Source organism: Falco naumanni, chromosome 3 (assembly GCF_017639655.2).
Source record: "Falco naumanni isolate bFalNau1 chromosome 3, bFalNau1.pat, whole genome shotgun sequence".
Taxonomy (NCBI): Eukaryota; Metazoa; Chordata; class Aves; order Falconiformes; family Falconidae; genus Falco; species Falco naumanni.
Genome location: NC_054056.1, coordinates 94343296 through 94367808, shown reverse-complemented (window position 1 = coordinate 94367808; position 24513 = coordinate 94343296). Strand labels below are relative to the sequence as shown.

Genomic DNA, 24513 nt, shown 5'->3' with positions numbered 1-24513 from the left:
GGACTCGTCTCTGCTGAGGAACACCAGGCCTCCAGGTCATCATCCTCCTCCTGATGGGACCATGCTGGGCTCTGGGCATTTGTCTTGGCCTCTAAAGAATAGCTCAGTCCTGTCTGACTGTCTTGGTACTCATAAACTTCTAGTTCTTGCTCACTGGTGTTTGCTTCTAGGTTTGTGTCTTTGATTGCGGGTCTTCATGACAAACCCGGCTGCACCCATGGGGTGGGATTTTACTCTCTTTTCTTCCTAAGGACTGTTTGTTTTGGTAAATGATCCGCATGCCTGCAGGAAAGGGGCCCAAGGGCCCGGGCAGCTTTGGGACCAGGAAGGAAAAGGAAACCACTGAACTCTGGCGTTTTCCAGCTCTGGATGAAATCTGCCCACTTGCAAGAAGGGACAGAAACCAAGGTCCATGGTACGGCCACACACAATTATAGCGCTTGCAGACCCGCGCAAGCACCTCCGGTCACAGCAGCTGGGTATGTCTGCAAGGCGATTACCGAAGGGTGTTCTGTTAGCTCAGGATGGATTAAAAAACTTTTTTTTCCTTACATAGGTTGCTCTTTTTTGTACACTTTGAGTGCCCATGTGTACGCGGCCATGGCAACTTCAGGTTACCTCTCTGTGACAGCTGCTGCCTCAGCGGGTGTCTGCGGCCAAACAGTTACCCCCACCCACGCATCCTCCGGTATCGCCTCTCGGAGGCTTGTCCAGGATTTTCTCGTTACTTTGGGGTCGTTGCTTCTTTCTTTCATTGTTTGGGTTTGGGTTTATTGTTTTCCTTACACAGTAAGCCCACCGCTTGCACCCAGTGCTCCACCTCCCTCAACCTTCTGTCTGCCTCCGCCCCGGCAGCGGCGGGGCCCCGAGCCCAGGGCAAGCGGCCACAGACCTGCGTACGCCGCTTACCCCCGGCCCGGCGGGCGGCCCCGGGCACCTGCTTCGGGCCCCGGTGCCGCCGGGCCCCTCCCCGCCCTGGGCCCACCGGCGCGGGGTCCCCGCCCCGCCCGCCCGGGGGGAGGAGCGGCCGCGGCCGTTCCCCTCCGCCCGCCGCCGCCCTCCCGCGGCCCAGTCGCCGCCGGCCATGGGCGAGCGGCGGGGGCCAGCGGTGCTGCAGGAGGCGGCCGGGCCGGGGCGGGTAAGGCCGGGGCCGGGCCCCGCGGCGGGTGTCCCGGGCGCGCAGCCGCCGCCGCCCGGGGGAGGTGTGGGCGTGCGGGCGGTTCTGGGGGGCCGCGTCCCGGGCCTTGCGGCACCTGCCTGTCCGGGGCCCTCTCCGGGCCGCCGGCGCCGCGGCCTCCTGTGCCGCCCGGCGGTCGGCAGCTGCTGCCGCCTGGCCGCCGGGCCAGGCCTCCCCGGGGAGCGCGGGGCTGCCACCGGGGGGACCCGGCCGCGCTGGCCTCACCCCCGCCCGCCCCGAGGACCTGCTGGTGCGGCTCCGTGTGGCGCCTGTGACGGCCCTGGGAAGGGCGCAGGGTCGCCCTCGCGTCCTTGCCCCGCAAGGGCTTGGGCGGGTCGCAGCCCTCGGGCACCGGCGCCGCGGAGGCCACTGGAACGTGCGTGTGGCGAGTAAAAGCGGCCGGCCGGGCTTCGGGCCCCGGCGCCGGGGGGGGGTCCTGGGCAGCGCCGGGCTTTGCCTGCCCGGGGCCGGTCCCCGCAGCCCCCCGCGGGGCAGGCCTGGGTGCTGCGGGGGCTGGCTGCCCAGCCGCGACCAGGGGAGTCCGGCCCCGGGGGGTGCCTGAGCTCCCTCCTGGGGCTTCTCCCCGGCGCGACCCTGCCAAGGCAGGCTGGGGTGTGGGAGGGTGGCGGATCTTCATGGCACAGAGCCCCACGTGGTCTTCCCGAACCTTTGTGTCTCAGCAGTACTCAAGTTTCCAGAAACTGGGCTGTGCTGTGTTAGATACAAACCTAAAAAATCCCCGAAAACGTTCCCCCCTGTGAACAGCAGAACGCTGTACCCACCGTGAAGCTCGTTCTGGCCTGCCGGAGGCAAATGGCCATCCTGTGCATCCTCCTGAGTGTAAGGAACCAGCAGCGTCGTGCTCCTCAGCCGCTGTGCGATGGGTGCTGCCTCTTCCCGGGGTGCCAGCGATCTAACCAGCCTCGCCGCTGGCATGGTCTGCACCACCCTGGGCTGCCTCAGAGCCACCAGGAGCTCGTGGGATGCACGTGCCACCTCTTGCCTGGGTGTGAGAGGGCTTATGGATACATACCATGATGGGCCTCGAGCTTTTTCTCTGGCAACAACTGATAAAGGGCATATAACCGAGATACTTGCACGCATAGGCCAACAGCTGTTGCTGTGCGATGGTGGTTGTACCTGTGTATATATGTTAATTGTTTCCTAGTTTGCTGAATTTAAAATTAATGGAAAGAGCTTCAGTACCACCAGGCAGTCTTTGTTGTCCGTTGAATTAGTTGTCATCACCAGAAGAGTTTAACAGTTGCAGAATAACTGGGGTATGATATACTGGAGTGCATCTTGCAAAGGGCTGATGATTAGGAGACTGGAGCATCTGTCACATGAAGAGAAGCCACGAGTGCCGAGACTGCTCAACCTGGAGAACAGAAGGCTCTGGAAGATCTCATCAGTGTGTGTAAACACCTGATGGAAGGAATAAAGGAGATGCAGCCAGGCTTTTCTCAGTAGTACTCCATAATGGCACCAGAGGAAATAGGCATACATTGAAACACAGAAGGTTCCATTTGCATGTAAGAAAACACTCTGGTTTTCGTCGAGGTGGTGAAATGCTGGCACAGGTTGCTCATAGAGGTTGCATGATCTCCATCCTTGGAGATATTGAAACCTCAGCGGGACATGGTCCTGGGCAGTCTGCTCTGGCTGACTCTGCTAGAGCAGAGGTTGGGCTGTGCCTGCTAGCTTCAGCTCTTCCGTGCTTGTCTGAACGGCAAGTAGCACATTTGCATTACAAACTGGATGCTGTTCGCTATGATGATGAGTGTTGACCGTTCTATGAACCATCATAGGATCAGGGAAAAGATCCAGGGTGCAGACTGAAAGCGGGAGGTGTATTGCCCTAGTGACTGTTACCTTCTCCAGCTTCCCGTACCTCTGCCAGTGCCCCCCGGGGCCAGGAAGGCAGGGCTGGGAATGCATTGTGTCCTTCAGCACAAGGTGGTGGCTGTTCTGAAGCCCTGGCAGCACTCCGAATGTGCTGTACATCCCAAATTGAATTGGAGTAGTATCTTCCATGAATTTTCAGCTGAGTTGTACCAAGACATGTACTGCGTTAACAAACAGGAAAGGTAAAGAGTATTGCTTTTGAGAAAACTTCTGCTAAGAGGGATGGAAGCCAAGATGGAGAGACTGGACTGTCTTGGAGCCAGCAGCTGTCTGGTTGTCAACTAAGAAATCAAGCCTGCTTGTGAAACTCCTCTCTACCCCAGAAGGGCTTAGGGGAGGTAGGAGATGGGTTGAGGAGAAGATTCCAGTATGGTGTAGTTTCTGTGGGCTGACCCTTCCTTTATTAACATTTAAAAAAGCCACCTATTTTTTAAAAAAACTTGTACCATTTTCCAGAACTGTGTGGTAGTCCTTCTCGAGGTCATGCCATCACTCGGAGTGTTTAGCTCCAGGAAGCTATCCTTCTGTCCTGCCATCAGGGCTTCCCAGAGTGTACACACTGTGTCACACACCTTTTCTTCTCTTGCCTTTCTGTCTCACTGTGTGCTGACAGTATTTCTGGTGTGATGATCATTCTCTCTGTGGTCTGCAGCGTGGCAGCTGTTAAAGGCCATTGGAAAAATGATAAGTGCTCCTTGTCTCTGTGCTGGTCTCTGGTTTTCCTGCCATACTGGAACTTGGCTTTTCCTGTGCTCCACTTCACTTTGGTGTACACCAGAAGTACTTTTCAAGTTATCTCCTGGCGTTATGGGCCCTGCCTGCTGGCTTTTCAACGACTTGGGAGCAGCAAGGCTGAAGTTAGTAACTGCTGATATAAACGCTTGGGGATAGTCCTCAGGTAGCATAGGGAGAAAATGCTGGGCTAACGAGGAAGACTTCTGCAGTGGTTCCTTTTCCAAGGATGACGGCTGGTGCAGGAGCAGACGGAGGGGCTAGCTGTGTGGCAGGCCTGGAGAAGGTGCGTGTTAAGGCAAGGTGCCATACACACCGGGCCCAGATTCTCTGTGGCACTTCCAATGGTTTACTGCAACCATCTCTGCATCCTGGCAAATGCAGAAGGTTTTGCGCTCTCGTGGCCTTCAGGAGAGACTCCGTAAGATGATGCTGGGAAATCTGATGTACTTGCATAATACTTAAAAATATAATAAAGTGGTAAAATTGTAACCCAGAAGGTGCTTCCTGGTGTGTTTGCTTTGTGTATCTGTGGTGCATAGGCCAGCTATCCAGCGTACGTGTGTGTGTTTGTTAAACGTGAGCAGAATTATTTGTTTGAGGGTATTTCCCAAACTGAAGTAAAAGATTACTTTTTACGATGTGAGTGGCTACAAGCAGACTGGGTAGGGAAGGGACTTTGGCACCTCCTAGGAGTGCGGTAGCAACGGTATTTAAAACCTTTTGCTCCCCTTCCCTGCTGCATTATATATAGTACCTCATACACTGCCTGTGGTTAGTTATCCTCTATGGCACTGTCAGCAGGATCTCGGAACTGACCCAGAAAGGTGTCCTGCTGGCTAAACTTTTGATCAGTGTGAGTCACCAGGCCTCCTGGAGAGGTTGTTATGTGCTGTCCTGACAGCTCTTCACAATGGTTGTCTTCAGTAGGTGCTTGGGTGATGTGCCTGGCAGGGTTGCTGTCTGGTGTTGATCCTAGGAGCAGATGTCCCCGGCTGGAGGTGACATGAAGGCCCTACTCACAGAATGCCCTCTCCATGCTGCTGTTCACTGACTTTGTCCTAAACACCAGCCACCCCCGCCTCGGGTGGGCTGATAACTCTCTTGAGGAAGAGCTGTACACAGGCATTCTCTGGAAGCCCTGACAGAGGAAGCGGCGTGGGGATGGGTGACACCAGGCAGGGATTTTTCTGCTGCCTGCTGTTGGAAAGAGAGACACAGAGCGTCGTATCAGCGCTCAAGGGACAGTCTCCAGAGCAGCCTCTGGAGCTGTGCTGATGTGCGGGCTGCCTTCTGCCCACCACAGGATTGCACACATGAACATCCACGCAGAGGCTCACTGAGGCACAGGGCTCTTCTTCCACCCAACAGGATTAGTTGCTGTGATCTCTTGGCATTTTTAAGAAAGTCCATCCAGACCCAGGTGGCTGGATTTGGAGGTAACCTGGGTGGTAAGCCTCGCAGAGCTGTGCTGGATGCTGGCTGGCAGCAGTGTGCGGTGACCTCTCACCTGTCTCCCCGGGTGCAGTGCTGCGGTGGCTGATGTCGTCTCCCGGGGCAGATTTTCTCCTTGCGGTGAGAAGGGCTTTCTCTGCAGCGTGCAGGTGTCGGGCGCTTCCTGGTGCTGGCACAGCTGGGAGGGGCGGCTGGTGTTAGCAGCACTGGGTGAAGCTGGGCAGACGGGTAGTGCTGCCACCCCAGCAGTGGGAGCACAGATGGAGGGTGAGGGCGCAGGTATCCCAGGGATGAGTAGAGCATCCACCCGAGGTGGGCAGGTGAGTGCCTGAGTGATATGGGTGGCTTTTGGACCACATCTTTGGGATATGGGGAAGAGGAGGAGTAAGTAATGGCAACGTTAACCAGAACTGTGCTTTATCTTCAGAGCTCCTCTCCAAGCGTGCCTGAAAATGGCTTGGACCCTGATGAGGAGCCTCTCCTCAGAAAAAATCCCCGCCGGTTCGTCATCTTCCCCATCCAGTACCCAGACATATGGAAAATGTATAAACAGGCGCAGGCCTCCTTTTGGACAGCAGAAGAGGTGAGCCCTGGGGCCGGTGGGTTGGCACAAGGCACTCAGACCGGGGTCCTGGGGCTTCCTTCCTAGCTCTGCTGGTGGCTTCTGTGTTGTAAGGGTTGGAGTTAGTCGCATCAAACATGAGGAAAGCTGCTTCCATAGGGCAGTTCGGCGGAGCTGGTTTAGGGCAAGATGGAATTGCATCCGGGGACGCTTCTCTGGCTATAGAGGGAGCCTAAGTTAGATAGCTCCGATTTGTGGACAGATAGCTCGTACCCTGCTCTGTATCTGCAACTAACTCCTCGACTGTGTAAGATGCTCTGGGAAATTTCACGTGAATGCTGTTCTTTAATGTTAGGCACTTAATTTCCAGAAAGTTGGTGGTAATCAGGGGTATTTTCTAAAAATGCTTCTGGGTGACTCCTGATTTCCCTGGTTAGATGCTTGCCCTGTGTTATAACGCAGGCTGTAAGGTTTGCCCCGAGGCTGCTGGTTAGTCAGACCTCAGCAGTCCTCAGGTCACTACGTTTGCAGCAGCAGAGGCTTCTGAGTGCTGCAGTGATCTGGAGAGGTTACCTGCCAGCGGAGCTGGTTGTTCCAACTCGAAGCTTCTGCAGTCTTTGCTCATTTGTGAGCAGTGACCTGCCATTGCAGAGGAGTGAGCTGCAAGCGCTGGCAGGGTCTAAATAGACCAGAAAGCATCCTGGAATGGTGAGGCGCAACTCTCCGTGAAAATGCTATTCCATTGCCTGCCTGGGAGACTTGTGCCCTGTTGCAGTAGAGATTGGTTTAAACTGTTAAAGAAACGGCATTTAAATCCTGCCTTACCAGCATCGCCCTTTTACCATGTTACTGGTTCCTTCTTACACTGTCCTGCCATCTGTCAGTGCATTTCCAAATGAACTGGAAAGTTAACTGTAGAACTGGTTTGTGTGTTTATATACACACATGCATATATGCATATGTAATTATGTATTGCCTTTGTATTTTTCACATCTGGCCCTACTTAACTGCTGCTGCAGTTCAGAAATCCCTCCAAAGAAACAAAAAAGACCTATGCGAGGGAAGCTGTGGTTTTCTACTGTGGCTAGAGTTCAGTCTGGCAGACGAGAGCAGTTGCAGTGTTCACCCTGGCACGTTCTTTGGCAGGGTGGAGGGCAAACATCTGCCAAAGGCAAATGTCCCCTCGGTCCTTCTTTTGGCACACCTGGGTACAAGTTTCTTGGAGTACCAGCATTTATTTCAAGTAGAGTTTAAGTGTCTCAGAGTGAGCTCTGCTTGCTGGTGTGTGTTTGTGCTCATGACAGGAAGATACGAACGCTTCTCAAAATCTGATTTTCTCATAATTCAATAGACACTGATTTTTATTCCAAATTACAATAGTGTAAACTGCAAAGCAAGCACGTTGATGTTACTGTTGTAGAGGGAGACGTCAGTACTGCAGTGTGTCTGCTGTCTTTTACAGTCACGCGTATTTAAATCCTCTACATATAAAGATTTGAGAGCAAATGCCAGAACTCTGCCTTAGTTATTTGACTGGGCTGCTTCTGTTCTTACAGAATGACAAACTCAAAAGGCCAATAACGTTCTTTTTTCTTTTCATTAGGTTGATTTGTCAAAGGACCTTCCTCACTGGAACAAGCTGAAAGCAGATGAAAAATACTTTATCTCTCATGTTCTGGCATTTTTTGCAGCCAGTGATGGAATTGTAAATGAAAACCTGGTGAGAAGGCTTTACAGAGGGCTTGAATACTTACTAATTTTATTGGCTTACTGGCTTTTCTTTTGGGTCTTCTCACATTAATGCATAAGTTTATTAAATGTGTACTTTTTTTTTTCTTCCCATCATCTCACCTTTGCTCAGGGGAGTAAGCAGGTTGTTCTTCTGGGACCAGTGCCTGAGTTAAATTGGGTTTACTGTGGTCAGTGAGACTCCAAATCACATCACTCTTGGACACAGTTTTTGAGTTCACCCTTCTGCCTGGCTGTGTTGATCTTCATTTCTCAGTGACTTAATAGAACCTTACACTTCTTCCCATACTTGTGTTAGATGAGAAGTAGGGAAGGGTTGTGCTGTGCCATGCTCTGTCATCTTTATTTTGGTAAAATCCATCTTACTCTCACTGAACAGCGTCCTAGAATCTTTTAGGGCTGCAAGTGGGTGCTGCTAAAAAGGTGGGGAAATCTTTCTGCTGAAATCAGTTCTGGGCTGCAGAATGTCTCATCACAGCTTATCAGTGGTATCTGACTGCAAATGCCCCGTTTAGATCTTGAATGTCTGTAACATGCAGAATATGTCGTAGTTTATGTGCATATATTGCAGAAACACATCTTATGTCATAGTGTTTCATTTTTTTTAACGATGAACAAAAAGTCTGAGGCTTTGTTCAGTATGAAGTGTTTACTATTGCAATATTTTGCTGTTGTCCTGTGTATGTGTGCCCTCATGTTTCACTGCAGCTCTCTATCCAATATGCACAGCAGGTGTGTTTACTTATTATAGCTAGCTTGCTTTATTTTCTTCTGCACCACACCTGTCCTGTTGACAGACCTGTGAGTAAAGCAGGGCTGAACTGCTCCCATCCTTTCTCTGTGGTAGAGGTTGATTGTCTCTCCTGCTAAGCTTAGAGTACTGTCACGCAGCACTGGTTTTACTGTACTCATTGCTGTGCTTTCTGGTTTGGATAGGTGGCACGTTTCAGTCAGGAGGTGCAGATCCCAGAAGCGCGTTGTTTCTATGGCTTTCAGATTCTCATTGAGAACGTTCACTCAGAGATGTACAGCCTGCTGATAGACACCTACATCAAAGACCCTGAGAAAAGGTAAACCTCTAGAAATCTGTCACCTAGTCCAGTGGCACCACTGTTGGGCAGCAGCAGCTGTCTTCTCTTTCATCCTGACTTACTGGGGGAGTTGGGGGTAGTTCCTTAAAGCTTTCAAGGCCTGCCTGCCTGACCCCCAGAATGGAGAGGACTATTACTGACCAACAGACATGCGTGGGAGTGTCATTAATGTTTGTGTGGATCTTTGAGTACAGGAAGTGCAGGCAATGTGAAATGCTCTTAAAGGTTGGGACAAGCTCCTTATGGTTATTTTGCTCCTGAGGTGCTTGTTCTGACATCAGCAAAGGGTTTGCCTTGGGGAACTGAGTGCTCATGATCCAACAGGTGTTTCTAACTTACGTAATCAATATATTGCTTCCTTTCAGCTTTTTTGTTGTCGGTGCTTTTTCATACAACTCGAACTGCTTTTTTTTGAAATACTGGGTTCTCTGGAAAGCCCCATCACTTTTGTTGTCTGGAGAGCTTCCTGGTTTCAATAGTAGTACGTTTGAAAAGAAGCACTTTCCCTTAGAGGGTCCACCATGGTGATGGTCAGGCAGAGCTTGGTTGCCCATGGTGGCATCCTGCGTGGTGACAGTAGGAGGAATGCAAGATTTCCTTTCAGGTGTTTAGCACAGGAACAGAGCCTGTGCCCGTGGGAATTATCTGGTTCCTTTTGTGGAGCTGGGCAGGATGAGGTTTAGCTCGGTGTCTAGGAAGTGGCTGCCATCTGGCTTGGAGTCTTGAGAGGCAGCATGGTCTGATGGGTGGGCACTCCTGGGGTGGGACATTTCAGTTCACTTCCTATCTGCAGCTCACCTCCACTGAGACCTTGGGTTTGTTGCTTACTGCCCATCTGCCTCCCTGTGACCTTGTTATTGGAGACCATCACCCCTTTCGGGTGGGAATGGTTTCTTACTTGGGTTAGTTCAGAGTCTAGTGTAATGGGTGCCTCTGCCTGGTGGAGCCAGTGGGGACAACCAGAGCAGATATATACATAAATCCCTTCTTATTATTTTGATGTTTTCTCTTTGTTTTCTTCTATAGGGATTTCTTATTTAATGCTATTGAAACAATGCCTTGTGTCAAGAAGAAAGCAGACTGGGCTCTGAAGTGGATTGAAGACAGAGAATCCACTTTTGGTGCGTAGCTTCTTAAAAACTTGTTTGTGTTGCACATGTCACAAACTAACCCTCTGGGAGTGGGCTGCATCCCTGGGACATGAAATGAAATTCTCCACAGATGTGGCGTGTGGGTCTCTGGTTTAACTAAAGAACTGGAAGTAACTTCTGGTGAGCATGCGTGTTTTTATTTTCAGCTAAAGTGATGTAGTAATGACAGTGCTCACTAGAATCATCTTATGAAAAATGCTTTGGGTTTCTCTGTCTTTTTTTTTTCTTTATACCAAATAAGCCTAGTTTCTTCAGTTTTTGCTTGTAGACCTTGTTTTCTAGGAGTTACAGGTTTTTTTCTTCCAGTTGTCTCCTATTTTGTACTCTGGTGCTCAGAACTGGGCAGCTGGAGTCTTGCAAGTTCAGGCTTTTCCTGTGTTCATGTTCACACAGACAAATTCCTGTGTGATGTTAGCCCTTTTTTTTGTAACAGCATGACTGAGCCTGAGCAAAAAAGGGTTTGAGAATCATTTGTCTCTGGTGTTTCTGGTCTGCTCTTGGGACCAGGTTTCTAGCTTTTGTACCTCATTTCAGAGCTGTGACACTGGCTCAGCTTCTATCAGTGTGGTGCAGGGTGTCCTTTCCAGGGTTTTGCATGCAGCTTACGGTGTTGACTCTGAAGGGTGTGTTGTAGCTGAAATGAATAATGGTCAGACTCTGAATTTTCTAAACCAAATATCCTCTATACTTAGAGAAAGCATAGGAGATGGAAAGACTCAGCGAGATGAATGAAATAAACCTGAATATCATTATTTTGCAGTATTTGTTGTTCACAGCTCTTGTTTGAGCGAGGTTCTTTTTGTAGCTGTAGATTCTCCTGTCCTGGAACATCCCACTTTCTCCCAGTCTGCCTTTGCTTCTTGTGTGTGGAGCCTCATCTTCATCTCCTTCATTTGGCTTCCAGCAGTGTGGGATATGCCAAGAATCAGAAGGTTCCCAAACCCAAAAAACAATATCCCCTCCACCCCCTGCTCCCCAGCTTCATGCATCCTATCCACATTTTTGTAAAGTATATTTCTGCTCTTCTGGATTTTCATCTTATTGAGAAAACTTCCGAAGTCTAAAACATTTGAGGGGGCCAGGTCTTCCAGATTATGAGATACGATATATGAAAGTGGCTGGCTGGCTTGTTTGCTTGGTGTTTCCTTCCAGCTTGGGGACCTGGCCTGCAAGTGCGTCTCCACAGCTCTGGGTGGTCTCTCATGCTGAAAGTTCAATTGCCATATTGCTGTATCTGTTCTGTGGAGTCTCAGCCTCCCAGCGTGCGCTCACGTTATGTGGTGCTGCTGGTGGGTAATTTTTGTTTCAGCATTCATTTGTATTATAGCTAGTCAGGTGGAATATAGTAAAAACTGTGTCAATATTCAGTCTTGTGCTTCATTAAATCTATCTTGTACGAGCAGCCTTCCTCCAGTCCTCTCTAGAAGTAACATAAGAGATCTTTAGTGTTGCCAGACAAATTATTCCCGTAGAAGCATCATAGAAGTTACTAAGATCGTGTCACTCTTCACGCTTTTTTTTCTAACTTGAATTTCTTCAGATGAACCAGCAGATGGCATTTGCATCCCATAGAGGAAGTGGGACATTTGGCTTTTTTGGGGTTATTTTATTTTTTAAACAAAATTCTATGCAGTTCTCACTGGAAGAAGGCACCAGCACTTAATGCAAAAGGTTTTTGTGTTAGAATATACTCATGGATTTTTTGAAGCTGTTTAAAATAGAGCACATCTAATGATGTGTCTTTACCAAGCAGTCAGATAGTCTTGTAGTCTGAAGAAATACATTCCTGTTGAGAGTAGGGAGAACTGGGACCAATAATGCTGTGTTTTCCCTTGATGAAAGGTGGGATATCACAAATTGTTGTTTTCTTATTGATGAATTATGGTCTGTGGTCTTCCACTCTTGCAAGAATATGGTTTTGTGTAGATTCTCAACAAGCAGAAATTGAGGTGTAGGATTTTCTGTTTAATTTATAGAAGGCTGACTCTTCTCTCAGTTTTGTCTATTAGTCATACAGCCATTTTCCTGCCTTTTAGGAGAAGGAGATGAAGGACTACCAAATGTCATGGCCACTTTGGACAGTTACATTCTTTCCCTTCCGACCTGTGACAGTTTCAGTGGGTGCCCTGGTTCTTCAGTTCTGCTGGGGTTGCCTGTGGTTAAGTGCTGTTACATGTGTATACCCTGTATGCCTCAGGATGTGCCAAAAGATGCGGTCAGATACGGCACCTGGTGCTGCAAAGGGGTTTACTCCTCTCCAGCATTGGTCTGTCTGCTGCAAACAGTGCATCTTCCTGATGAGCAGTACGCTATTTTGTGTCTAACTGAAAATGTGTTATGTTAAACAGGTGAGAGAGTGGTTGCCTTTGCTGCAGTTGAAGGCATCTTCTTTTCGGGTTCCTTTGCTGCTATATTTTGGCTGAAGAAAAGGGGCCTGATGCCTGGACTGACTTTCTCCAATGAACTTATTAGCAGAGATGAGGTAATTTGTCATGTTCTACATACTGTCTGGGAAGGAAAGTGAGTTTCCAGGGGAAGGGCAGAATTACATTCACGAAGATCCCATAGTCTTCTGGTGGCAGGGAGGGTTGGAGCAAGGGCAAAGAGAGCCGAAGGCAGTATTTGGGTAGGAACCAGTGAAAAAGAGAATCCAGCAGTGAGCAGGGGATGGATGTGTTTATGGGTACAATTGAGCCTTTTTAATGTTGACAGTGGTGGAGGCCAAGGAGGCTGTAGTAGTCTGAGTAGGTTCTCTGCTAGCCAGCGTCAGCAGCAGGGTTTTCCAGGGAAGGTCCACTGTCCTGGTAGGGCAGAGGTCCTGGTTACCTGCCAGGTAACTGCAGGCCATGCTCTCTAGAGCTTCTCCTGCGGTAATCCTTCTGTGCCTGCTTTAACATCACCTGCCAGGCAGCACAGAGAAGAGAGGTACTTTCTCCAGAGCAGTGCCTGACCCTGTTCCTGCAGCCTGATGGAGGAGCTGTAACTACTGACACGTAGGAAGATTGGAGTCCTGCAAGGGAGCAGGCTATTCCCAGAATATTTGTGAAAAGGGGAAAGAAGCAGACCTCTAGTTAAATGTTACTAATGAACTTACAGTCTTAGGTGCTGCTGTGTCCCCCTGTTTTTAAAGGGAGTAAACAGAACTGTTAGCAGTACCTCAATGCGTAGTATGATCAAAAGGGTGGACTTTTTGGATTGAAGGGGATGTTTCTTTTCCTGTGCTGTGAAGGGAGGCAAAGACCTGGCTGTCTTAAGGACTGGTGTGGAATTGCATAGTCTCCTGCTGCAGTGGGGGCTGGCTTGGGCAAGGACCTAGCTAGGACGTGACTCGGCCTTGCTCTCTGCCTTAGCTGCTGCAGTCGTGTTCAAGTGGCCTCCTGTACCTCTCCCCATCTGCCCCTAGTTGTGGGTCCCAGAGCTTGCAGACGGCCTTCTGCATCTGCCATCTAGCCAGCTGTGGTGGGCTGCTGCAGTAGCAGCAGGTAGCGCTCCTCTCCATGTTCTGGTGTTCCTGTGCAGCGATAGAATCTCCTGGGAGGGGCAGCTGCAGAGCTGCCTTGGAGGGGAGTGCTTCTTAGCTGAAGACGTGATGTGTCTAAGGGGCTGTGTGTCAGCACACTGAATGTGGCAGGCCACGTGCTGACAAGTGCCCTTTTCTTCTCACTGCTTCCTGTGCTGCTGCCTGCCAGCTGGCAGCGGTTGCTTACAGTTGGGGCCTGTCTTTAAGGCATCGCACAACTTACGGTGCTGTCAGCGCTGAAAAAGTGGAAAGACCAGTTTTGTATACAGTATAAACATGCCAGTGGTTTGAACTTAACAGACTTGGTCTAAAAGAATCGAGAGCTTTATCATAATGGAAGTAATTTCCCTGGATTTGATAAACTGTTTTGAAAGGAGACATCTTACAAGATGCCTTTAATTTAAAAGACACTTTTGAAGAAAGTGATATGATCAGTAAGCAAAACCAAACAGCTCTTCAGCCTTGACCTTCTTTGTGTCTCCTGTTTCTGAGTCATCATGAACTGATCCATTTGAGTGAGGAGGTATTTGTTTGTTAGAAGGATCATTTCTACATAGTTCCTCTATACAGCACTGTAACTGTACTTCTCTGCAGAGTTGAGCACCAAAAGACTGAATTTTTCTTGAGCTCCGCTGGCGTAATTCCAACTGCAGAGCTGTTATGAAGGGTAAGGCTTGGTGCACACAGCACCTGCATTGCAAACCAGGAAATGCTGTTACAAAAGCAGTGGCAGTAAAAAGAATCCACAGTGGAAAACTACATGAACTGTTTTCTGATGCATCTGATCAGATAAGTGGTTAATGCTCAATATGTTTTTTGAGCTGCAGGCTCTGTTCCCAGGCTGTTCTTTGAGCTGGTGCATCTCTGATTCTTAAAGCTGCAAAGCCGCCGGGAGCACCAGTCAACGGAGCATACTGGTTTGGGTGAGAAGCCAGGCATGTCCTGCATTGTGCTGGTGCTGGTGCCCTGGACAGGACCGCAGGAAGCCCTGCAGCCCGCAGCTAATGCTGTCCCTAGAGGGGGAGTATTCCCCCGGTTATGTTATTTCAGGGCTGTTTCATGACCTGAATCACAAACACTTTGTAGCCTTTCTGAAAAAGCTTTTGCTGCTTGGTTTTTGTTTTGACCCTCGTTAACAATAGCACTTGTAGCCCGTAGTCTGCCAAATCCTTCTGATGGGTTTCCACTCTGCGTGTGCCCTCATGGTGCGTGTAGGCTGTAATTACCACCTTGCTGTTGAGAGGAGAGATGGTAGCACCGTGCTCCTTTAGTCTAGCAGCGCTGGCTATGGCTGAAACCAGAGGCTCAAGCTGTAGCCAGGCAAGCTCAAGTAGCGACCGAGGCACCTCTTGGAGCAGCTGTGTGGTACCCCACCTTGGACTGTGAGGGATCGCTCATCTGATGTCATCTTATCCAGACTGGAGTTTTTTCTGGAAATCTTGGGAAAGAACACAATTTTCTGGGCTCTGTACAGGATAGCTAGGTGAAATGTAAAGGTGGGTTGAGTTGGGGCACCGTAGCCTGAAGCGTCAAAACCCTATGAATGTTGTGGTGGCACATTCCTCGCGGTAGCTGCACGTTGTGTGGAGAAAGAACTTGTTGGTCTTGGATTTTGTGACTCTAATCTGAATCTTCCTTTCTGAAAATTCTGTGAGGAGAAGCAAGGGAAGAAATGCTACTAAAAGAACTTGAAACAAGTATTTCTGTACAGAAATCTCAAAGCAGAGAGCAGGTAAACAGTCTGTTAACTAGCAGGTAGTTTTGCAGGTCTTGACGTAGGACTCTTTCTGCAAATCCATCTCTGAGAGGCAGGGACCCAGCAGGGTTCTTTGTGGGATCCCTCATAGTAAAGCAGCTCTCAAAAATATGTACCTGAAGATACATGTATGCTGAGCATTATTTTGGCGTAGGTGGCATGTGTTGGATTTCAGATCTTACTAATTGGGCTGTAAATTAAATGCCTGCTACACGTGGTAACGTTAAGACTGTCCAAGAAGCAGGAGGCTAGGAAGCTTCAACCTGAATGAGGCTGCCCCAGCGTAAGTGCAAACTATGTGGAGGAGGGAAAAAAATTACTTTTTTTTCCGTTGTTCTTTGTTGTTTCAGGGTCTGCACTGTGATTTTGCTTGCCTAATGTTCCATTATTTAGTGAACAGACCATCAGAAGAACGGGTCCGTGAGATCATTGTTAATGCGGTTGAAATTGAGCAGGTAAGCCCAGCTGTGACAGCACCACGGGCAGCACAGGACCAGTCTTATGTGCAGAAATCAACAAATTAATTTCCAACTTTTGAGATACCATATTTGATACTTGACTCAGGCCTGGATCCCTGATGCATTATACCATCCTGGCCCTCTTCTATAATGGTTACAATAAGAGCGAGGGACTTTCTGATTCAGATGGTGAGCAACTGGGAGAAGCTGAAGCTGGCAGCTGATTTCTTCCTTAATAATGGAAAAGAGGAAAGACCAACTTTAGTACAGAATGGAATAGTTCCAGTTGGAAGGGACCTACGGCAATCGCCTAGTCCAACAGCAGCTGTCTCTTACAGAAGAGTTTGTTTACCTCTGTCCTTTCAGGATTGTTGTATCTCCCTGCTGTGTACACATCCCTGCTTGTCCTCTGGAGAAGACAGGGTCTGTTCTGGCCACGTGTACCATGCTGGGCTCTGACTTTTTGTGAGGCTGCTGTCAGGTTCTTTCACGTGAAGTGCTACCACCCATCTGCAAATACAAGTTTCTGCACTGCTGAGTGTTTGGCAGGATTGCAGTTTACTCTTTCTTTTCTGCTGTCATCTAGCTACTGTGATGATGATGAATGCCCCAGCTTTGCCTTACAATGCCGTCTGGTATTGCATCGGTGCCTAAACATACACATGGCTGGGTTCAGCACTCATATATATCACTGTCCTCTCTGGTCTGTCATTCTATAATGGCTGGAACCCGAGGAAAACTGGAGGTTTCTGGATCTGTTCCTGCTCCCACTAGTATGGTCTGTCGGTTTTATTGAAGTTGAAACTCAGGCTTACATTGAAACTTGGGATGTTCCGGGGGTGTAGGGAAAGGCAGGTGAGAGGGACAGTAATAAAAATTCTCGTGCCTTTTCCAGAAAAACATGCTAAAAATAAAGGAAGAGAGAAACAACTACTGAAAACAGAAGACACTTGTTGATTTTAGTGATGCAAGTTATTTATTCAGACAACTGCCTGGGGAGCCTGGAATATCATAAATGTGTTACTGTGAAGCGCAGGCATCTTCTCTCCTTTTCCCTTCTTAAATTTAATTTCTCTAAATGTCGTCTGTATTTTAACTTCTAGGAGTTTCTAACAGAGGCGTTACCTGTAGGTCTGATTGGAATGAACTGCACTTTGATGAAACAATATATTGAATTTGTTGCGGACCGATTGCTTATGGAACTTGGGTTCTCAAAGGTAAGAGGTGCAATTGTCCAAAGTGCTGGCCTGCCAGGACAGCCCAGGAAAGCTGTCAACACAGAGCAGTGCTTAATGCGCCTGGGAGCAGGTCTTATTTAGCGCTTGCACTTTCTTTGAGTGACAGCCGAAACCACAGTATTAATACATACGCTTCACTATTTGAAAGAGCAAGAACAATTTAGGCCATTGTTTCCCTTCAGTTGCTCTGCAAGTTTGTAATGGGAAACTTAATGCTGTGCTCAAGTGCTGAGGTGCTCGAAGGATAATAAGCACCTTGCGTGGGTGAACTTCACCATGGACCGAACTCCTGGGGAGTGACAGGACTGAATTTGCTTAGATAGTTGTCTGTAGATTCTGCAGCACGTTACAGCAAGGGATGATCTAGTTTGAAAGGGTTTGACTGTTTTGTTTGTTGGGGTTTTTTAAAGCAGTGTTCCCCTATCAGAACACCAGTCTAATAGTGTTTCCCTTCCTTAGGTCTTTCATGCAGAAAACCCTTTTGATTTCATGGAGAATATTTCTCTGGAAGGAAAAACAAATTTCTTTGAGAAGCGGGTTTCAGAATATCAGCGTTTTGCTGTTATGGCAGAAACAATGGACAATGTCTTCACTCTGGATGCAGATTTTTGATAACTTGGCAAAAAATGGTGACTGTTTCCCTCTTCTCGTCTCACTTTTCTGCTGTGAAGTTGTCTTCATTTCCTGTCCTGGAACGGGAGTCTGCTGGAATTTGTTTCCTGGGTTTTCATGTTGTTTGAGGAGTAAATATGTTTCTCTCCATGTCATTTAAAAAGAAAAAAAGGGGTGTGTGTGTCCTTTTTAAAAAATTTATATGGCTTTTTAAAATTATGGCCTTTTTAAGATTTCCTTGACTCAGTTGCTGTGATTGCTGTGTTTAAAAATGACCTGGATACTACTACTTTTTCAAGATTTTGTTTTAAGAAAGCAAGCTACGTATTTACCTCATGTTAGAGTATTTTAATCTAAAAACCAGATGAGGTAACACTCTATGTATATATGTTGCTATAAATTATCTTCACAGTCTATTTTCATGGCTATAGATTTGGTCTAGAGTAAAAGCTGTTCTCTTTCGTCCGGCTGCAGATAGGGTAATAAGTGAGTGTGGGAAGACATTAATAAGGTTTGAACTTCAATATCTTATTAAACCCAGGGATACAGTTTGATCTGCCCATGAACCTGGGTTCTGTCTGAAAACGTTTTTACTCTAGTTGCAAAACTGATGGCTGTTGGTAGGGGTTTAAAGCAAATACAGTTTCTGTCTTACAGCTGCTGTTGAGCAGGTTAGTGGCTTTGAATGGTCCTTGAAAAGGCAAGCCTGTTAGTACTGGAGAAGAAAGACATCCTGTAGTTCTTTGGCTTGTGCTGCCTGTTTGTCCCTGCTTCTCTGAACAAGTGCCTTACTAAGTAGTCTGTAGTTGCGCTGAGTTGCGAGCGGCATCGGACACTGGAACAGCCAGCTCTGGGTGTTTCCTCGCTTCCCTCTGTTGTGCTGGGTGATTCTCTCATTCTCAGTTTCACTTGTGTGTTGATAGGGTGAGCAGGCCTATCATTCCAAGGGGTTATCCCTTGAGGTGCTACAAACGTACTGCTTGGGCTGTAAGGAAGCACTGGTAACGTATGGACGTGCTTCAGGTTGTGTGTTTCATGTGAGCCGTTGAAACCGTTGTCACAGAAGAGCTTCTGGAGGAAGGTATTGTACCATTCAAAAACAAAGTAGTATGGATTAGCAGCATCTTACAAAGGGACTGCTGTTTGGATTTTGGTGTGTTCCAATGTGTGCCAGAAAGCTTTTTTTTTAAAAAAAAAAACCTTTTTGTTGTCAATGCAGAGAATTGAGCGATTGAAAAATGGCTGACATACTGCAGTGGTACTTGCGATGGAAGGGATACTATTCACTGGTAGGTGAATTTTATTTGCAAATAGATGTGCTCAATTTTTTCAAAGGCAAAGTGAGTGTACATCAGCTAGACAAAGAGTTCTGCTTTGTTAAACCCAAGCGTTTTTTCATAATGTTTAGCGCTTTGTATCAGTCTTTCTTTATTGTTGCAGACATCTTGTGCTGCTTTCAATATGCTTGGCATGAGATGGAACCGACAGCCCAGGGTTATCAGTGATGGGGTGGTATAAGTGATATTTCCCTGCTAGCCCAGATCAGGCATAGCCCTCAGTACCCTTGTTCCATCAAATAGGTCCGCTGCCTTCGCATAGTTCCTAGTGAACAATTGTTCTGGTGTAAAAAATAAGCAGCAAAATGGACTCTTTTTGTTTGGTCTCAGTGAAAGGTTGTATGTAATGAGCATGGAAGCAGGACAGCTGGGTTTTTGTTTCCTAGAGAAGAGCCTGCATCATTTGACACATGGTACTTGGGAGGGGTAGAGGGAGCCTGGAGAATACAGAGAAAAGCTGAAGCTGGTGTCCCTCACTAACATCCTGCAACTGCAAAAGAACTATGGACTCAGAAAAATCCAACGCCTTTTGGAAATACTTTGTTGATGGGGGAGAAGGAGAAAATGTTGTAAATGGGTCTGTTGTTGGAAGAATGGAACCTATTTTTATGTCACTAGAAGTACTAAAAATGCATTTTGTTTGAGTGTTGTGAATTAAGATGAGAGTATAGAGAATATTCAAATATGAAACTGCTATATGCTCAGGTTCTGTAAATGTATATGAGATACCAAAGTCTGGTACAACAGCTCCCACTCCATTTGTGTGTAAAATATGTAGTTTCAATAAAACTTGAAAGTGGAGAGGAGCATGCCTTTGCTAGTGACATGCTTTCTTGGGAAATCTGAAATGATAAAATTGGGCCGTGCTGGAGTAAGTTGCTGTTCACAGCTTTTGGGTTGTGGGAGAAAGTTACGAGTGCTCCATACGCTGTCTTGCACTTTGTGAGCGCTCGACTTGCTGTTTCTTGTTCTTGGGAATGGGATTTGCAGTCTAGGGAGCAAGCAAATGTATTTTCCTTCTGGAATTTTCTGGCTCAAGGGTGTATCTCTTGGGAGACCCTTCGATTCAAAGAAGAGACACTCCAGAAATGCGATTTTGATGGGATGGTATCTGATATATCAAGGGCATTGTGCCCTTGGGTCAGGCACCCTGACTGTGCCTGGACATAGCAGCCAAGCACTGGCCAGCTGGGTCCAAGCTGGCAGAGGTTCACACCTGATGGCACCTGTGCACTCAGGGGTGTCAGGTCAAAAGTCTGGTCCCTGCTCCCCTTTGTGCCTCCTGGTGACAGGCAGGAAGGGCAGAAGGTTGCTTCCTCTTCCATCAGTGCTGGGTCTTGGGCAGAAACCATGTGCCTCCGAGCGCTCTGGTGGGCAAGCTGGGTCTGGCTCTGTGTGTCTCATGATGTGGTTCATCACGCTTAAAAAAGCTTGATGGGGCTGTGTGGGAGAGAAGGTGCAGTGCATCCTTTCAACGTATAGTCTGTGTGTTCTGGGCTGGAGTGCGAGGCTGGTGCACGACTCGCATTATAGCCAGCAGGACAGAGAAGGTGCTTCTGGGTGGTTTGTCTCATGGAGGTGGACATGTCTTCAGTGGTCAGGTGAGCAGATACACGTCTCTGGGGGCTGCAAGGGAAGCTGAGGCTCATGGGTAGAATCCCACCTTTCCACATCCAAAACGGCCACCGTAGCTCCCGGGGTTCTCACTTCAGCGGACACGTGGATTGTAGCAAAGCCCAGGGCTTGATGAGCAGCAGCCGCGAGCGACAGCGTGCCCCCAGCCCTGCCTGCCCGTCGTGAGCCCACTGCGCCCTGCAGCGTGTCTGTGACTACTCCCAGCCCTTGCTGGGAAAGCAAAGGGGGCGAAGGCAGGACAATTAGCAAGCTCTTGCTATTTTTTGACAGCCTGGAGACCGTGTTGCTGGACTGGTAAGGTTTTTGCAGCAGATGAGGACACGGTGTGCGTGGCAGCGCAGCCGGAGCCCTGGCGGGCTGGCTCAGCACCACGTCAGTTCCTCGCCCTAGCCTTTGAACGTGCTTCCACAGCAAGTCTGGCCTCCCTGCCCAGCTTGCCCCAGCAGCACCTTCCTTCCAGCCCTTCCGAAAGGGTGATCCGGGCTGGTTTACCTCCTGGTGGAGCCCTTGAGTCAGCTAATACCAAAGTTGCTGTCGCTACATTCTCTAGAGCTCCTTCTGGGAGAGAAACGGTCACCGGAGATGCTGGTGTGTTAATATTACGTGTGGCCCCTGGATGTGTTTGCCAGGAGGAGGCTTGTGCAACGGGGGACCGCTCTGCGCGCTCTGCTCTGCAGAAATACACACGTGCATCTATAAACTTCGTGTACGTGCATCCCGATGTACGCGTCTGGTACACGTAGACGTACGCATACGCAAAAGCAGAGTTGAGGGGGAAGCCTTTAAATGTCATGTTTCAGCAAACCCTCTCCCTGGAGCAGAAGGTGAAGGTGGACACTGCTGTTGCTGCTATTCCTGGTTTGCTGGCCGCTGCCTGCCCTGCTCCTCGCTGCCTGGGCACGGGTGACAGCAGTGGCACAGCCAGAGGCTTCTTCTCCCATCCCATCGTACGTAATCTGGCTCTAGGAACCAAGGCTGCCCCCAAGCCCTCTAACCAAAATCTTAAGCGCGGGTTTTATCAGCTTAAAATACGGGTAAATCTCAGGAATGGCCGTGTTCAGCCAGTGTGGAGCGCACACACCTGCTTTGAAGAATTGTAGCTTTGATCTTTGGCTGGTTCAGTGTAGCCGTGTGGATGGGTTTGGGAATTCCCTGTTGCATTTTGACCCTTCTAATGAAATAAAAGTGACAGACATGGGATTTCTATGACAGGCAGCGGTTGCTGCCAATATCGCAGCTCCTTGTTGGAGCTGTGCTGACTGGGGTCTCCTGCACTGCAGAGTCTTCTTCCCAAATCTACTTGAAGGGCTTACCTGGGAAACGTCCTTCCCCCGGCACTGCTGCTGCTTTGCCCGCACCATTTAGCACACTGCTGGCTGTAGTGTGGCTGCTGGTGGGTTTGTAGGCACAAATCCATATCATCAATCCCTTTTTTTTTTTTTGTTATAGTACGCAGTTTGGGTAGTGTTACTCTGGGAATGTCCCCAGGTAGCTGCTGCAGCATCTCTAGTAAGCTTGCAGTACAAGGAGGCGAGCTGCTACAGCAAGCTGCATGGACCAGCCTGGCATCGGGGTGAGGTGTTGACTCCTGCTATTGGGGACAGGTCACCTTTGGGCCTCGGTGGTGCCTGTTCTTTTAGCGAGTGCCTCTCGCTGCAGAGGCAGGAGGAGACCTTCACAACAGATGATGAAAAGGGATCGAGAGATTAATGAAAAGATGTTTTTTTGGATGCTTCCATGACCTCACCAGCAGGGACCAACTTTGGCTCCTGTTCCTCTGGTGCCCAATGAATGTCAGAAAAAATCTGTGCCAGGCACAGTGACTGCTGGATGGCTTGCTATCTTCTGCTCAAAGCCTGTCACTACAAGCCCCTCCTAAATGTCATCCCACAACTCCCACTCAGTGGCTACACAGAGAAATGAAGCTGCTGGGACGCCGTAAGCAGCTCTGCACGGTTGCTTCTCTGCCCACTCTGCGTGATGGCTGGCGTGGTGATGCCGTGACCTTTCAGCTGCAGCTCAGGCTGAAGCCCTGCCTGGCTTGGGCTCGGCTCTTGCTGAGCCCTGTGTGCAGCACCAGCACCAGATGAAAGGTCTGTGGTGAAGCAGGGGCTGAGAAACCGGGGCAGATGCTGACAAGAAGCATGCTTGCTCGCCCTAGCCTGGGCTTGGAGTAGGCTGCACGTTCATGTGGCTGGTGTGGTTTTGGGGGGCTTTATTTCAAGCCTCCCAAGCAAGGTCCTGTTTCAGGTCATCCATAAATTATTCCTTTTAATAAGGAGGCTCCCAAATTCACACTGCAGGCTCTGGGTGAATGGCAAGGTAGTTGGTGGGTTATTTTTTTTCTCGTCAGTTGGCAGATCCAGCAGAAGCGTTAAGAACAAGTCTCAATGTGCAAATAGTTTTCACTCATCTGGGGAGAGCCTCTGGCACCGCATCCTAACCTGAACCTGAGCTGCAGGGAAACTCTGGCTGCCCATCGTCGTTCCTTAGCTCACGGATGTGGTTCAGAAGCGATGATACTCGGGTTGTTTTATAAGGAAATGCAAGAACCCTTCCCGCAGCCGGTGACCTTGCGATGCAGGGGGTTGTTCGGGCTCTCCGCCTGTGCCATGCCTGCAGGTCTGTTACCAAAGGGCCCGCCCAGGGCTGGCTGGTGGTGGTCACCCATGCTGGCCCCCGCCGTGGGGCACCCGCAGAGCAGGGTGGGCTGTGCTGCTGCTTGCACAGGCGGTTTGGAATGGGGAGTTGAAGGCAGACTGAGGTGGCACATCTGCCACCTGCTAGGAGACCGGGACCACCCAGGGAAGGGCTGGGGGCTTCTGAGGCCAGTGATATGCCTCAGGTAGAAAAAAGTATGACAGGCAAAAGATGTGCTGATGACAGTGGGAGTGACAGCTGGTTCACTCCTCATTGCTTAGGGGCCAGCAATTGTGCGACAAAACCCATCATCATACACAGACTTGTGTGGTCACTCATGTTCTGCAGTTGCTTTCCTGATGGCTCCATCACCCCGACTCTGGGGAACTGAACCCAATGGTGAACAGCACAAATATTGATGAATAAATATTCAATAACAGTACTGAATAATAATACTAGTGGTACCATCTGCTCAGTTGGAAGTTATGGCAGAAGCACCTTTGAGGGTGTGGAAAATCACTAGCGCTGAGAAAAGTTACTGCCACTGCTAAATCCAAGGAGCCCAGAGCAGACCTGGGGGGAGCCTGAGCCCCAAGAGTCTCAGCCCCCCAATGGCTGTTGCCGCCCTGGACTTGGCAGTGACGATAGCAAAGGGCCATGGCTCCCTGCTCTGAGCTCCCACTTGGTGGCGAGACCCTTGTTCCCTGAAGCAGGGCCACTGCATGTGGGCAACTCCGTGTGGACGCAGGATTCCGAAAGAGATCATTTACAACTTTGGAAAAAATAAGATTCTGTACCAAACTGAGTGTTTCATTACTAGGTTACTAACATTTAAAAGTGTTTCTGTGGGACGTTACTGGTTTATTTGCTACTGAGATAACTTCTTCCAAGCATAGACTTGCTTTGAAGTGTCCTGTTCCTCCTGGCATAGAGCAGGACGGGAGAGGCAGCTGTACGGCAGCTACTCCAGACCAGAGCTGGGTCCAGGGACATCTCAGCCACCTTCTGATGCACGGAAGCTCCCCCCACACTTGCCTCTCTCTCAGACATCGCAGCTCCGCAGGTAGGAGGAAATCTGGGCTGCTGCAGCTGTAGGCTAGAATAGACTTCAAATGAGGCTCCAGGAAAGCAAGGGGGGTTCTTTGGAATATATTTCAGCTGGCGAGTTCCTTCTGCCTATGGAGAAGAGTTTCTGTTAACGAATTTAAGCCAGGTTAGTGAGTAAAGGCTGTTCAGATCTTGGCTGTGGGATCCCGGGGCAGCACAGCATGATAAAAGCCACGGTGCAAGGGAGTACTGGTTTAGAGCTACAATAACAAGCATTTCTGCCACTTGAGAAGAGGCTTGTCTATCAGTTATTGATTTATTTTTTCTTTCAATTGAAGTGAAATAGAGTTAAATTACAGCCTATTAGGCTGACTGCAGAACTGAATGTGTTTATTGAATGACTTCATAGCGTGTGTAATTGCCTGCTTCGGAGATGGGTGTTACGACA

The 24513-nt window shown here is 48.9% G+C and overlaps 1 protein-coding gene across 2 annotated transcripts; it reads left to right on the top strand.

Moving 5' to 3' along the window:
- Nucleotides 1–1029: 1029 nt before the first annotated feature.
- RRM2B (ribonucleotide reductase regulatory TP53 inducible subunit M2B) lies at nucleotides 1030–19549 on the top strand. Of its 2 annotated transcripts, none has more exons than XM_040586451.1 (9): nucleotides 1030–1138; nucleotides 5697–5852; nucleotides 7435–7551; nucleotides 8517–8650; nucleotides 9698–9792; nucleotides 12171–12304; nucleotides 15449–15553; nucleotides 16660–16773; nucleotides 17254–19549. In XM_040586451.1, the coding sequence occupies exons 1-9, from the start codon at nucleotides 1085–1087 to the stop codon at nucleotides 17404–17406; spliced, it is 1062 nt and encodes a 353-aa protein (XP_040442385.1). In that variant the 5' UTR covers nucleotides 1030–1084; the 3' UTR covers nucleotides 17407–19549. The 2 variants fall into 2 exon arrangements, with proteins under 2 accessions (XP_040442385.1, XP_040442386.1); XM_040586452.1 differs by lacking the exon at nucleotides 1030–1138 and adding an exon at nucleotides 1256–5389.
- The last annotated feature ends 4964 nt before the right edge of the window (nucleotides 19550–24513 follow it).